The sequence below is a fragment of the Colossoma macropomum genome, unplaced genomic scaffold (assembly GCF_904425465.1).
Source record: "Colossoma macropomum unplaced genomic scaffold, Colossoma_macropomum, whole genome shotgun sequence".
Lineage (NCBI taxonomy): Eukaryota > Metazoa > Chordata > Actinopteri > Characiformes > Serrasalmidae > Colossoma > Colossoma macropomum.
In genome coordinates this window covers 23,825,321-23,841,970 of record NW_023494801.1, presented here as the reverse complement: position 1 = coordinate 23,841,970, position 16,650 = coordinate 23,825,321, and the positions used below count along the sequence as shown (strand labels likewise).

At 37.8% G+C, this 16,650-nt stretch overlaps 1 protein-coding gene and 1 pseudogene across 1 annotated transcript; both read left to right on the top strand.

Annotated features, from left to right (window-relative positions):
- The first annotated feature begins 797 nt into the window (after positions 1 to 797).
- Positions 798 to 7,717, top strand: LOC118821498 (annotated as a pseudogene).
- Positions 7,718 to 8,271: 554 nt separating this feature from the next.
- On the top strand, positions 8,272 to 15,943 carry LOC118821476 (cytochrome P450 2K1-like). The gene is made up of 9 exons (XM_036590111.1): positions 8,272 to 8,558; positions 8,658 to 8,820; positions 8,997 to 9,146; positions 9,486 to 9,646; positions 10,319 to 10,498; positions 12,118 to 12,259; positions 12,346 to 12,530; positions 12,610 to 12,751; positions 15,255 to 15,943. The coding sequence occupies exons 1-9, from the start codon at positions 8,352 to 8,354 to the stop codon at positions 15,440 to 15,442; spliced, it is 1,518 nt and encodes a 505-aa protein (XP_036446004.1). The 5' UTR covers positions 8,272 to 8,351; the 3' UTR covers positions 15,443 to 15,943.
- The last annotated feature ends 707 nt before the right edge of the window (positions 15,944 to 16,650 follow it).

Here is a 16,650-nt window from a genome sequence, read left to right as displayed (position 1 = left end):
TAATTAGCTAATGAGCTGAATCAGCTGTGTTCAATGAGGCAGCATGCAGAAGTCTACAGTGTTTTGGCCCACAAGGACTGGAGCTTGACACATTTAAACCTTTCTAAATTTGTGCCTAAGAGGCCTACCCAGTATTTAAGAGGATGGATTAGAATCTTGTGATCAACGGTATCAAAAGCTGATCCAATAAGACCAGAATAGAAAGATTTTGTGCATCAGTGCTAAACCTGAGATCATTCACAACATGAACCAGTGATGTCTGAGTACTACGGTTAGAACAAAAACCTGACTGAAACTTCTCATATAACTTGTTTAACATTAGATATGCATTTAATTGTTTGAAAACAGCTTTTCTAAGACTTTATTTAAAAAAGAAAGGCTTAAATTGGTCTAAAATGATTTAGTATGGAAGGATCTATGCTGCTCTTTTTTTAACAGAGGCTTCAAAAGGCAGTTTTAAAATCATCTGGAAAAGCACCTGTTGACAGAGAAAAATTAACAATAGTTAAAACATCACTTTGAACACAGTCAAAAACCATCTTAAGGAGAGAAGTAGGAATGTGGATGAAATTTATTTGTTTATAACAGTAGTGAGCTTCTGATAACTGATAACAGAGAAAGATGTCATTACTGATGTAGGTGAACATTGTATGAGCTGTTTTAGCTGGCTGAGCTATGCTCTGTGTTATCAAGGATATTTTATTTTGAAAATGAATTGCAAACCCTTCACGAGTTTTAGAAGATAAATCACCATGAGACGCACTAGCAGAAAAGCTGGGGTTAATTAGTCGGTCTGTGGTGAAAAAATGGATTTTGGTATGATCCTTGTGTTTATTAATTACACTAGGTATGACTGGATATTTTAATAGCATTATTGTAAGTGGATATCTGCTTTGTAAGAAGTTAAGTGGGCACACTTGCCTAGAGTGCCTGGGGAGCAGTTGGAGGTTAGGTGCCGTGCTCAAGGGCACTTTAGTCATGTCCTGTCGGCTCAGGGGATCAGAGCAACGACCTTTGGAGCTAATAAATGGTAGAAAGTTAACAACACTCAGAATGAGGGATTGCTACACTCTTTACTGTTGTTCCTAATGCTTTCTGATGATCGCCTACAGGACTAGGTTAAGGGTAAACTGAGCTCTGAGTTGAGTGGCAGCCTTCATGAGCTGCTGGTTCAGCTTTCACACGGCTGCACTTTATGTACAGGTCCACAAAATGAAACAACAGATAAGAGGCCATTACTATTTAAAGTGTTACAGAGGTTATAGACAGTGTTACAGAGGTTATGGGATTCCAAGGACAGAAGACACAAAGCAATAACATTTGATGTTGTTGTTGTTAAAGAATATGCATTACTGTGTGTTAAACAACCTGCCAAACAACAGGTGACTGATGATAGTAACAGATTACAATAATTATAAAGATAAAGAGCGGTTTTGCAGAAGAATCATAGATAAGTAATGTTTGGGGGGCACGGTTTCTTCTTTGACCCAGTTTGAAGTGTATGTATAGTGAAGCACAACTCTTGTTTGCACAATACATAATTTGGCTTAATGATGTATAGATAAGCATAACTTAATAATATGACATAACCAATACTGATTCATTGTCTTATGTTTTAAAAAAACAGCTCCTCCCCTGAACAACTTGTTTTAAAGACTTGCCTCAAGCATGTTGTTGAGCATCAGAAACAATTTAAAGAGAGAGATTTTAACTTTATAATGGCTTTAGTGGAAACCCTACTCCTGCAGGGTACCAGCACAGGCATATTACTTGGTGGTGTGGTGCTGCTGGTGGTTGTTTATTTACTTTTCTCTGGCTTGAGCTTTAAGGAAGAGGACAATGAACCTCCAGGACCCAAACCGCTACCTGTTTTGGGTAACCTGCTCCAGCTGGATCTGGATAGACCCCCTGAGTCTCTCTGTGAGTTGAAAAAAAAAACAACAAGCATGTATTTCACATGTATTTCACATGTATTTGCTAATGAATGTTAAACTCTGTGTTCTACAGCTTGCCAAAATGTATGGATCAGTGTTCAAAGTATATTTTGGTCCTAAGAAGGTCATTGTCTTAGCGGGATACAAAACAGTCAAAAGAGCTTTTGTTAACTATGCTGAAGTTTGTGGAACGAGAAATCACAGTGATATTCAAGAACTTTGAAGAACATGGTAAAAATAGCCAAAAAACATCTGCACTTGCTTCCATATGGTTGAGCTTAAAGGGGAATTCCTGTAATTTTTTTTTTTTTTATTTCTGCATAACTACACAGTAAACAAAGTAGTTCAAAGTGATTTGACATGAAATGCTCCATTCTAGAAAAAACTTACCGAGTCAGAATTGTTCACAGATGATATGAATCAGATCTCTAAATAGCTAACTGCCTCTAAAAGTTCCTCACAGAAAGCTGTTACATGAAATTGTTATAAATACAATGCCTGAGGTGTTGTTTTATGATAGTTTTGAGATAAGGGTTTGGCTTATAATGTAGTTGTTTAAACACATGCATGGTGGAGAGGTGCATGCTGGGAGCTAGAAGGCAAAATAGTTTTTTTTGGATTTAAAGGCATTCATCATCATCAAAATTACATTATAGTAATTTATAGTACATACAACGAGTGTATTTGTCACTTTGTGACACCTGGTTCCTATCACCACCACTGTAAAATATGAACTGGTAAGTTTATCTACAATAAACCATTTCACATCTAAAACTCTGAATGACTTTGCAGAAAATATGCAGATAATTCATTCAAACATGAACACAATTTGTAATGATCTGTTAATTAATTAATGAATCATATATACAATTTGTGTTTGTGTGAAACATAAAACCTTTGTGTTTTGTGTCTATAGGTATACTGTTTTCTAACGGGGAAAACTGTAAAGAGATGAGGCGCTTTGCCCTCACCAAACTCCGAGACTTGGAATGGGCAAGAGGGGGAGTGAGGAGAAAATTATTGAAGAAATTCAATACCTTAAAGAAGTGTTTGAGAGCTTTGGGGGCAATAATAATACCTTTATTACTACTATCAATGGCTTTTTTATATAGCACCTTTCATGCATAAACATTTTTCACAAGTACTTCACCTTGTGACAATAAAACAGTAAAACATTGTAAATAAAACAGTGCAGTAAAAAGGAAAAAAAAAAGGAAAAAAAAAAGGAAAGTGTAATACGGACTGTATAACCTTTGGTCAAATTACATGTTTTGTTCATTTTCTAAGTGAAAAGAAATAAAATCCTCTACATCCACAATTACTGTTTATTTGTTGAATTTAACATTAAAAATAAGACATAAAATGTTCCATATAGAAAAGTTATGGCACATCTATAATGTTGTATTTTTCCCATGTGTCAAATTCAGCAAATAACCAAAAAATATGCACTAAAATTTGTAGAAAACTACCATATTTAAGCTGGTTTACTGCACAGGATGTGCGTTTGACCAAACATGTCAATTGACCAGGGGTGACCAAACATGTCAATCCTATATTCACAATCTCCTGAGCTTTGCTAATCTTGACCTGGTAGTAACATGACAGAGTTTTTGTACTCTCTCTCTCTCTCTCTCCCTAGGGAAACCATTTGACACAACTCAGCCTGTGAACTATGCTGTCTCCAACATCATCTCATTGATTGTGTGTGGAAACAGATTTAAGTACAGTGATCCTCATTTCAAAGAAATGGTGGATAGGGCAAATGAAAATGTCAGGATTGGTGGATCAGCTCCTATTTGTGTGAGTAATTAAATACATCTGCTCTTAATATATTCAAGGACAAAATGGAATAACTAAGACCAAACTTTTGCATATGACTACACAAATAAACTCATGTCTTATAACCTTCCACTCTCTTTATATGGGATGTATACATTCAAAATGTAAACAAGCAGTTTATTCATGATACCTTATGCATATATCATACAAGATGTCATATGAATACTTATCAGTCATTTTTAGTGTGTTTCTTTAGTTTCAGTCAAGAAACATTTTAACATTTTAACATTATGCTTAATACAAATACTTTGAAACTACAAGACATATTGTTGTATACAGCACTGCATAAATACTAATGTGCCTCTTTTTTTGCTTCCTTTTGTCTTTGCTTGTGTTCTTCAAGCTCTACAATGTATTTCCTTGGATAGGCCCTTTCCTAAGAAGCAAAAGAATGCTCTTGTCAAATGGTGAGAAAATAAGAAGCAGTTTTGTGAACTGGTGAGTGCTCTGCAAGAGATGCTACATCCAGACGAACACAGAGGATTTGTCAACTCCTTTCTGCTCTGCAAACAAAGTGATGAGGTAAATACTTTACATTTATTGCTGAAAACAGCTTGCAAGACATTTGATAACAGCTGGCTTAGTGGGGGAGGCCAAATCTCATATCAAATGCTGTATTTCTGCAATATCCAAGAACAAATTTTAGATGTCACCGAGACAGAACTCAAACATATATGATTTAAAAATGCAAAAAACACACTGTGTTTGTGCAAGAACTAGACATAGGCTTCATTTATGAAGAAGTGATGGAACCAAAGAGAATGCCCAGTTTCTTATCAGATCTCATGGTCAATTCTGATGTTTTGCTGTCTAGAGCTCCATTACTGTCCATCTTTAAAATAGTTGATCAGAGCTTGTTCTAAACATATGCTCTATTGATATTTCTTTCAGCAATCAGGTCATAAAAACTCTCGATTCAATGAGAAGAATCTCTTCACCACTGTGTCAAATCTCTTTGTTGCTGGTACTGACACCACCGGGACGACACTGCGCTGGGGGCTGCTGCTTATGGCCAAGTACCCTCACATACAGGGTAAGAGCACAGCATTTTGAAGTAATACCTACGTTGTTTATTGTTTCTACTGCATGCTTGTATGTATAGATATGTCTCGTAATCATGAACACAAAATGATGTTTCCACATGAAGACCACGTGGTGGAATCACACTGAATTCGACTCCTCATAAACTTTGTGCAGTGAAACGATCCTGATTAAAGAAAGATGAGGAAGAAAACTGGTCCTCACAGGACAAAAACAGTTGTGTTTCCATTTTACCTTACCTCCACTCAGAAATGTCAATATTTTTTTTTTTGTGGCCTATGCTTGAACCACTCACTCACTAAACCCTAGCTAAATTTTTGAATTACTCTTTGCCTGAGAAAGGCATATGTTTGCAATAACAAATGGTGTGTCAAAGGCCAGAAACCACATTAAACCTACCCTACAAACTAATTGAGTTTTGTTTTGCAACTACATTGGAGGCTGCTCCAATGTTATTATATGTAGTTATGTAGAATTTATTGTTAGTTTAAATTGAAATATTTAAAGTATGGAATATTACATACACACCTAACAAGCTTCAAATGCCAATGTTTAGGCCATAAGTGGTATTAAATCCTGTGTTGGCACTAACATTGGGCATCATTCACCAACCGTTCTTAAGAAGAAATTTCTTCTTAAAACCCACTTACAGAGTTTTCATAAAGCTTCTGACATTCACCAATAATTCCGTATTTAGAATTTGTTCTTAGAGAAACAGAATCTATACACACTCAATAGCATAGAGGTGCAAACAATTCTGCAGTTAAGAACAAGTCATAAATCTGACAGACTTTTTCTTAGGACATTTCTCAAGAGCAAATTTAAGAAAAAACTTTGATGAATATCGGTAAATGAGGCCCATTTTACACACCATAGAGGTGCTTTAATTAGCTTTATCATAGCTGATAAGCAAAGGCTACTCTGTAAAGTTACTTTATTTATATAGTGCTTTTTACATCAGGCATTGTCAGAAAGCTTTCCGGAAAATTTGGGTCCAAGGCCCAGTGAGAAAGCCAATGGTGACAATGGCAAGGAAATCTTCTTAAGAGCAATGGGAAGAAACCTTGGGAGGAACCAAGACTCAAAAGGGGAACCCATATCTGGTCAACACTGGATAGCACACAATAACATAAAAAGAGCAATATCAGCGATAACCAGTGACTACTGTTAAAGGCCTATCAGGGTAACAGTGAGAAATAGATCTATGTAAATCAGTCACTGCTACCACTGAAAACTAGTGACTACTGTTAGGAATGTAACACAGTGAAAATGAGAGTTAAATCCATGAACATCAGCGTGAGAAGCCTATCATGATAGTGTATTAGTATGAATAAGAGAAGAGCTCAATGTATTGCAAGGCAGGTGAAACAATGTCTATGATTAAATATTTTGAGTCTGTGCAGGCAGTAGTATTATCAGGAGGCTGAGTGACATGCAGGTGAAGCTTTCTGCACAGCACTGGACAGAAAGCTCCATGGTGGTCATACTGGTCCAGAAGGCTGGCAAACAGAGGCGCCTAATCAAGGCAGATGAACCGACAGCATCAGACCACACCAGATGGGCAGTTGTTCATCTCAGCAAAGGAACACACAGATAGTTCTGTCTGGGGTGACTGAGAACATTGTATAATGTTGACAAAGTGCAAGCAGTGCCTCCAGCAGGCCTAGATATTACAACCTAATTAAATTGGAGAGCCAGAAGGTGACAAAGACATGAGAGCTCCCTGAGATGTCAGCGCCCCTCCCATGAGAGCAGCGGGAAGACAGCATAAACAGTTTACCATAATACTGTATGTTCATGAACCCCCAGCTCTTTTATCTGTTGGGAAAAGTTAATTACCAAAGGCTTGACTAAACAAGTAGGTTTTTAGCCTAGACGTAAAACTGAGGCTGAGTCCTAAACACTGACTGGAAGGTTATTCCAAAGGTGGGGGGCTTTGTATAAAAAGACTTTACTACTTGTGCTATGTGTGGGAGTTCTGTGGGATTGTTGTACAGGGCTTCTGGTACCACTGGCAATACTGCAGGCGACCAAACATACCATTGCTTTAATGTGCAACCTATCTAATGATCGTTGGAGCTTAGTTCAGATATTTCATGCTAAATGCTGTTGCATGATTGCCAGTAAAGCTACAGTGCTGAATTGGGCATGTCCTTGCCTACTCTCCTGAAGACAACAGTCATCCCTTTGTATGCCAGCTTCAGGATAAATGCATTGTCCATTCAAGCACTGTTGTGAAATCACATCTAAAGATGTCTCAATGAAATATTTGCATATAGCCATAATGTAGCTCTGACTGCATTCATAAAAATAAAAATTAATATTGACAATAAAAAAAGATCTTGTGAATATTTTTGGTAGCACTTTATTTGGATAGCCTAATCAAATGTTTTATAGCTGTCTGTCTTGAATTTACTGCATGTCTATTAAATTTACCTTAATTTTAGGTAAACCCTAAACCTACTCTAACCCTAACTTTAAAATCAATCCAAAATCTAATCTAACCCTGGTCCTAAAGCTAACTTTGTGTTAATCCTAATTCAACCCCTAGAACACATGAGAATAAACTTTTCACCAGAATAATAATTTGCTAATAATATGAACATCTGTGGAGTATCTACTGGGGGTTAACCAAATAAACTGTGACCATATTTTTGTACAGCAAGTAAGGATATTTTCAGGTTAAATATTGAGTGGTTTCAACCCCTTTTTCTAAAGATACCTTAACCTACATTATGTGACTAAATTCTTAACATCACCTGGGAACACTCCATTCTATGGGGCCCTGACCCAGAGAGCTCATTAAAAGTTGGCACTGCAAGTCAGTAAGCTGTAATGTTTTACTGACACTCCAGTAAAACTGAACTACAGCACTAAAAATAACGTAGCGATTGCAGCACTCCTTGCAGTTGATTCCTTGCTTTCTTCAGGACTAGAATAAAGGTAAACCATGCCCTGCTATAATAAACAACTCTTCTGTAGTTCTGTATCAGCATTCACATGCTTCCATTCCTCTCACAGGTCAAATGAAACAGTAGATAAAAGGTCACCAGTTTAAAGTGTGGCAGAGGTTACCGACCTGTGGTATTCAGAAGTGAAACTAGACAAAGTGGGACAAATTCACATCTAGTTATCACGTCAAAGACATACCAATCAGTGAATGATTGCTGAGGGTAAACATACAAATAATGGCTAAGTGAGAGAGTACATTTTACAGAAGAAGTAAAAGTAATTGTTATTGGGAGAATGCTTTGTTCTTTGTCCTACTTTAAAATATGGCTGTGAGTTTAGAAAGTGTTTTTTATGCAATGCCTAATGTGGTTTAATGATTTATCACAAGGTGTAATATAATTATGCAGATCATAGTTACCTTTTTCTTTATTGCCTATTATTGTAAAGTTACTCCTCCCCTCCATCACTTGAAGCCACTCCCTTTTCTTTCTATAAAGGGTACAGCAGCTGTTGGATCACCAGAAGGGCTAGTAACAGAAGAACCTCGACTTGTTATCAGATTTTATTCAACAAATTCTAATTCAAATGGCTTTAGTGGAAGGACTTCTCTTACAGGCTACCAGCACAGGTATATTACTTGGTTTTGTCATCCTGCTTGTGGTTGTTTATTTCCTCTTCTCCGGCTCGAGCTTTAAAGAAGCAGCTAATGAACCTCCAGGACCCAAACCGCTGCCTCTCTTGGGTAACCTGCTCCAGCTGGATCTGGACAGACCCCATGAGTCTCTCTGCGAGGTAAGAAAAACAAGCAAAACATACTTGAAAAGGTTTTTTTCCCTGAGGACTAAACTGGACATTTATTTGCTTATGAATGTTAAACTCTGTGTTCTACAGCTTGCCAAGACGTATGGATCTGTGTTCAAAGTGTATTTTGGTCCCAAGAAGGTTGTTGTATTAGCAGGATACAAAACAGTCAAACAAGCACTTGTAAACTACGCTGAAGAGTTTGGAGAAAGAGAAATTGCACGGACATTCAAGAATTTCAGTGAGGAACACGGTAAGGAATCAAGAAATAAGCGCTCATGTTACAGTATGTGATTGTCCCTAAATCATATAATGTCTTTACCTTTTATATGAAAACAAAGTTTGTTAAATAATTTACCATGAGATATAAAGTAAGTGACTGTAATCATAAAAGCTGTTACCTATTGGACACCTGTTTCGTGTCTATAGGCATACTGTTTTCTAACGGGGAAAACTGGAAAGAAATGAGACGCTTTGCCCTCACCAACCTTCGAGACTTTGGAATGGGCAAGAGAGGGAGTGAGGAGAAAATTATTGAAGAAATCCATTACCTTAAAGAAGTGTTTGAGAGCTTTGGAGGTATGAAAAGCAATGCACTCAAGCCAGTGCATGGATTTGTTCACTTGCATCAGCAGCCTGATTTATTTTAATGAAATAATATTAGTCAAACTGGGTATTCAATGGTAGATATAAATACTGGACTTCCTTAAGGAGAGGTTTGGAAATGGTTAACCTAACACTGATAGACATAAAGCTTAATGTTTTGTTTATATTCATCCTAATGCTTGTGTTTTTTTTATAAATACATGCTTACAGCCCATATAAATAGCTTTACATATCATTTCTCAGATGGTTCTCAGAAGGATTTTGTGCAGTACCTTATGCTATGTTTATGACATGTTTTCTTATTCTCTGAAGGGGAACCCTTTGATACAACTCAGCCAGTGAATTATGCCGTCTCCAACATCATCTCATCCATTGTGTATGGAAGCAGATTTGAATACAGCGACCCTTGTTTTAAACAGATGGTTAACAGAGCAAATGAAAACGTCAGGATTGGAGGATCAGCTCCTATCCGGGTAAATGTTTTCCCTGTGCATTTACAGAAAAATACAGCAAAGTGTGCTAGTCTGAGTCTTCCCACAAACAGTGTATAAGGTCTCGCTTATACTGAGCTCGTAATTGTTTTGTTTTAACACATGCTTCTGCAAAAGTCTTGAAAAAAGATATATTACAATAGGGTGCAGTCTGACACAGTGATGCACAACTGAAGGTGATTTCATGTATTGCCTCACAAATAGCACCAGATCTATGAAAATGCCTGCTCAGCATGGAATCTTATTATGCACGGTGACAGCTTGCCTGATTGGCAAGTTAGATAGCGGTATTTCCACAGATCATTGAACTTTAGAATGGATGTAACTGCAAATGATGAAACCACTGCTGATGAATGATGAAGGCTACTGTTTACTTGGTCTAGGTATACAAAAATTTGTGGTTTCACTATTTTTAATGGTTCAGCTGACTAGTTCTCTCACAAAAAACATTTCTATGTCTCAAAACTTCAATTATGATATAAAATATAAAATGTTGTTCATTGGGCTATATTAATCTATCATCAAAAGTATAATTCAAAGTGCAACTGTTCATGCTCTTATAAGGAGTGAAGAATGGTACACATATAACAGCCTCTCTGGAAATGTACTCGAAATACAAACATGACTATTTTCTTTCCCTTCTTTCTTCTCTAGCTTTACAATGTGTTTCCCTGGATAGGCCCATTCTTGAGAAGCAAAAGAACACTTGAAACAAATGCTGAAAACAACAAGAAGCAGATTAATGAGCTAGTGAGTGCTCTGAAGGAGACACTGAATCCAGATGACCGTAGAGGATTTGTTGACTCCTTCCTCCTCCGCAAACAGAGTGACGAGGTAGAGAACACTGTGGCCAATCAATCACTCTTTTTTAACTTAAGGTTTATTTGTAAGATATGGTTCTCTTTCCATCAGGTGCCACTGCTTACATAAAAATTATTTCAATTTTTTCTATTTTTTATTTTCTGCACCATCAATTGTCCTTTAAAGCATGTTACAATTTTATCATGAAAAGACCAGCAGAAATGGTCCAAAATCACCAAAAAACTTCTGATTACACTGAGTTAAATCAGTAGTAAACAGGTTTTTGCCTTCTCCTGTAAAGTTACCATTTTGGAGATGCTGAATTTTCAAAACTCTTGACACACCTGTAGAGCATTTTGGGCATGAAATGAACTATTGTGCCAAGATGTATGTAAATATGTAAACAACAGTTCATTTTATGCCCAAAATGCTCTGTAAGTATAAAAACTACAGAAACACTTAAAAATAAACTAATCACATCAGAACATCAACATTAGGAATATTTTATCAGAGTACAGTTACTTAGAAAACACTAATAACTGTTAGCATTAAGGTAGATCCACTGTTTTATGTTACAGTTTTTTACAACTGCTAACAAGCATTTTCATTACTTTTCAGTTTTTTTCATTTATAAAACTCTTCCCACAATAAGTACAATATTCTGTTTGAACCAAACAATGAACAGATATGAAACTACACATCAATTTGCCAAATCACAAATACAACACTGGAATTATACTGTCACGTTTGGAATTATTTTATTTATAATAGATTTTTTCATTTACCGTAAAAATTCTTTGTCAAATCAACCTAAAAAAATTGTATGTGGTGACAAACAATTTAACTGCTCTTATTCAACCCAAATAAATACTTTCAATGAAAGAATACAAAGAAAACTTTTAGTTTAGATGAACAAAATCAATATTTTACATCTATTCAATTCTCAAAAACACTTCAAATCAGCTGCTATTCCACTTTTTATAGCTTTGTGTACATGATCACCCAGAAAATAGCAAACTGATTACAATTACAAATACAAATTTGAATAAAATAGTGGATCTAGATTAATGTCAACAGTTTTTAGTGTTTTTAGATGACTGTACTCTGATTGACAAAGTATTCTGGTTATAGGAACACTAGGTTTGAGGGAATTAGTTTATTTTGAGGTGTTTCTGCAGTAACTTTATAACTGTAGAGCATATAGGGTATAAACTATGATATACTATAGGGTATGAACTGTTGTGTCAAGCCACATCTTTCTGCAGGGAGGGGTTGAAGAGTTTTAAAAAATGTAATCTTCGCAATGAACAATCCTTCTTGTAATACAAAGGAGTTTGTGCATTTTCTGTTCTGAAAAACTTGTGTCTTCTGTACCCAACTAGCTTTGTTGCCTGCTTCACTTTACTGATTAATGATTTCTACTTTTGTTTCTGACTGTTGGAGTAACTGTGTGAGCAGGATGCTTAATCTTAGGCTTCACTTGTCCTGGGTGTATACCATAAACCTGTAAGCAGGCTTTAACAATAGAGTGACTTAAAGAAAATACACAGTTCTCTCATTTTCCTGTCTGGAACTGATTTATTGTTGTTTTTAAAATAGTAAAAATTGTGCACACTAAACATGCATATTCTCTGTGGATATTTTTCTATTAGCAATCAGGACAGAAGAACTCGCGATTCAATGAGAAGAATCTCTTTACCACAGTGATAAATCTCTTTGTGGCTGGTACTGACACCACCGGGACGACACTACGCTGGGGGCTGCTGCTTATGGCCAAGTACCCTCACATACAGGGTAAGATTACAGTATTATGAAATAACAGCTGCAGTTATTTTAGTGGAAGTTTAAATAATTATTCACAACTATATTTCCTTGTGAAGATCGGGTACATGAAGAGATTGACAGGGTGATTGGAGGTCGCCAGGCAGTGGTGGAGGACAGGAAAAACTTGCCTTACACAGACGCAGTGATTCATGAAATCCAGAGACTGGCCAACATAGTGCCTATGAGTCTCCCTCACACAACCAGCTGTGATGTTAACTTCAATGGCTTCTTCATTAAAAAGGTAATGTAAGCTATCAAATGTATCATAACTGAAAATGTGACCTTAGCTTGGGAGTAAATTGACTGATGTCTTTCTTCAGGGCACTACAGTGTATCCTCTCTTGACATCTGTATTGAGGGATGAGAACGAGTGGGAGCGCCCCCACACCTTCAACCCAGCACACTTCCTTGATGAGAAAGGCCGATTTGTTAAGAAAGATGCCTTCTTGCCCTTCTCTGCAGGTATTTGATTGAGTTTATTTCTAGTTGTTGGTCTTTTATGTGGAAGCCAGCAGTTTGGCAGCCCAAGGATAAAATTTTTTTCTTGAGTCTGTTTGTTTGGCCCTCAGTTCTCTTCTAGTGGTGGAAAGGGGACAGGTAGTCTCTAAGTAATGCAAGCAGAAGTAATTATTGAATTTCCCTCAGACATAGTGTAAATGCTCAGTTCTCTCCTTTGTATCTCTAGACATACACTATATTGCCAAAAGTATTTACTCACCCATCCAAATCATTGAATTCAGGTGTTCTAATCACTTACATGGCCACAGGTGTATAAAACCAAGCACACAGGCATGCAGACTGCGTCTACAAACATTTGTGAAAGAATGGGTCGCTCTCAGGAGCTCAGTGAATTCCAGTGTGGTACCGTGATAGGATGCCACCTGTGCAACAAGTCCAGTCTTGAAATTTCCTTGCTACTAAATATTCCACAGTCAACTATCAGTGGTATTATAGCAAAGTGGAAGCGACTAGGAATGATAGCAACTCAGCCACGAAGTGGTAGGCCATGTAAAATGTCAGAACGGGGTCAGCGGATGCTGAGGCGCATAGCACGCAGAGGTCGCCAACTTTCTGCAGAGTCAATTGATACAGACCTCCAAACTTCATGTGGCCTTCAGATTAGCTCAAGAACAGTGCGTAGAGAGCTTCATGAAATGGGTTTCCATGGCCGAGCAGCTGCATCCAAGCCTTACATTACCATGCGCAATGCAAAGCGTCGAATGCAGTGGTGTAAAGCGCCGCCACTGGACTCTAGAGCAGTGGAGATGTGTTCTCTGGAGTGACGAATCACGCTTCTCTGTCTGGCAATCCGATGGACGAGTCTGGGTTTGGCGGTCGCCAGGAGAACAGTACTTGTCTGACTGCATTGTGCCAAGTGTAAATTTTGGTGGAGGGGGGATTATGGTGTGGGATTGTTTTTCAGGAGTTGGGCTCGGCCCTTAGTTCCAGTGAAAGGAACTCTTAATGCTTCAGCATACCAAGAGATTTTGGACAATTTCATGCTCCCAACTTTGTGTGAACAGTTTGGGGATGGCCCCTTCCTGTTCCAACATGACTGCGCACCAGTGCACAAAGCAAGGTCCATAAAGACATGGATGAGCGAGTTTGGTGTGGAAGAACTTGACTGGCCTACAACCAACCTGACCTCAACCCTATAGAACACCTTTGGGATGAATTAGAGCGGAGACTGCGAGCCAGGCCTTCTCGTCCAACATCAGTGACCTCACAAATGCGCTTCTGGAAGAATGGTCAAAAATTCCCATAAACACACACCTAAACCTTGTGGAAAGCCTTCCCAGAAAAGTTGAAGCTGTTATAGCTGCAAAGGGTGGGCCGACATCATATTACACCCTATGGATTAAGAATAGGATATCACTCAAGTTCATATGTGTGTGAACGCAGACGAGCGAATACTTTTGTCAATATGGTGTATTTGGATCTGTGGAACAGACTGGCAGATTGCTGTGCCTTTTAAACAAGGTGGGCGGTATAGGGAGACGCATGGGATGCATGGACCTTAGTGTTGTGGCAGGGGCTTCACTAGAGGTTCATAGATGGGGTGGACTAAGCCTCTTCTAACGGGGTCTGGCGGCATGGTCCCCAAAGAGTTTTTTTTTTAAGAGCCCCAAAATATTTATAATGCATTTTTAGAGTAGCAATAGCCAGAAAGTGTGAAGCATGTCAAAAATGGTTATGGGTCAAATTGGCGCACAGTATATTAACTCTGTTTCACACTGTTTCACTGTGTATATTGTAGATTTTAAATAAGGTCTAATGTTTATTTTAATGAGTCTTCAGCTTGGCTATCGATTACTTTGCAGTGCATAAGCAGATCCCTCCCCAGGTCTGATATGATTGGCTAAACATTCCGGTAGTACACCAGAGGCAGTGCAACATCAGAGCAGCAGCAGCAGCACCTCCCCCTGGCCGCGTCCTGCTATTACAGTATATTGTGAATGAGAATGAACTATAGATCATTTGGACTAGTAATGTACATTTACTTAGGAAGGAGGAGGGGGAGCTAAACATTAAGGCTATTGCCCCTCTAAAACTGGATTAACAATGCCCATGTGTGATGGACTGCAATAACCTTGAAGATGCTCACCCTTTCCATCAGCTTTTTTTTGGTTGAAATCAAAGGGACAAAATATAAAATCTGTTTTAGACATGCTTAACTGAGTCTTGTAGTAATGCTGCAGTATTCTCTAAAGTGATTTGTTTTTTTTTTTGGTTTAAAGACTTACTTACTGCTGCACTCTAATTAAGGCTTCAATGCCTGGTCAGGCACATAATCAGTAGTTCAAAATTCAGTTGTGGAGTGTTTCAATCAAAGAACTTGTGTAGATCAGACTCATGGGATAATAATTGTACTTCATGCTGAAAATCAATAAAAAAATCCTTCAGATGGGTTAATGAAATGTCTGTGGTCTTAATATGAATCTGATACCTAAGAACTGTTTTTTAGGGCGCAGGGTGTGTCTGGGAGAGAGTCTGGCCAGGATGGAGCTCTTCCTCTTCTTCACCTCCCTCCTGCAACACTTCCGCTTCACTCCTCCACCAGGCATGTCTGAGGATCAGCTGGACCTCACGGCAGTGGTTGGGATCACACTGAATCCTTCTCCCCACAAGCTGTGTGCAGTGAAACGGTCCTAATTCCTGCATTTTGCAGATCTTAGGACATTTGGGCAGTTCTGCTTTTGTGGTCAAAAATATAAAATATTTCATTATCCTTGTATTCTGTGATACATTCCCTGTTGAAGATGAATGACTGACTGTTGACTGCCGACATTTTTCTAAAGCGCAAAGATCTGAGAACATGTTTTTAATGTGATACAGCTTTTTCAGTGTAATGTCAATTTTTAATCATTTTGTTCTACGAGTGCTGTACTGTGAGTAGGTAAGGCATTTTCTAACAGGGTTAGAGTTTTATGCAGGGTAATCCATTCCTTAAAATTCCTGCAATCCTCTGAAGGTTTTACTATGTTTAGGAATAAAATGTGCAATGTTTCCTATCAGGAGGCCCTTTTCTATAGTGTGTATTTGAGAGAGCATGGGTTAAAATTTTTGTTATTTAAGGAACAAGAACAGAATGATATTGAATAAATACATGTATATTAACAAACTTTGTGTTTATAATAAACTTTGTATATATAAGCATGTCTCATTAAATCACATTACATCATTAAACCATCTACATCTAATATATATGTGTTGCCTTTTATGTTTTTGCATGCCTCTGGAATCAAAACCTTTCTAGATCCTTTCATTAAATGAATAGTGTTTTTTAATAAAGCAAATGAACCTCTGGTTAACTGGGCACTTAGTTGAGTGCAAGTGGAATGTACATACTGTCAACAACAAGGAAAAACAAATGTCACATAAAAAAATAATAAAAATTGAGGCATGGCCTTGTTGTGTAATGTGGTAAGAAATTAAAACATTCATACATTAACACAACAATGTATAGTCCACAGTTCAACAGTTTAACAGCTGCTGAATGTTTTATGATAAAAATGTGTTTTAAGGATGCTGAAACCGGAGTAATGTGCTCTCTTTTCTTTGTACCAGTTAATATTCTGGCTGCACTACTTTGAACTAGGGCTGGGCGATATAACTTTTCCTCGATAGAGCGATAAATCTTCAATATAATACACCATTCTCACACTTCCACGTTCAGTGAAAGCCTTGGTGGCGTTTTTATACTGAAAGGAAAGCGACACTACTCTGCTGTCGCCAGGAGAGGGCGCACTTCTGAGCTTTTCTACATGATTAGAGAGGGAGGGGGCCACGAGTAAAATGAGTCTTTAGCAACGGCTGAAACGCGGAGGTATACATTCCCTGTTTGAGTGGAGCGACCGGCG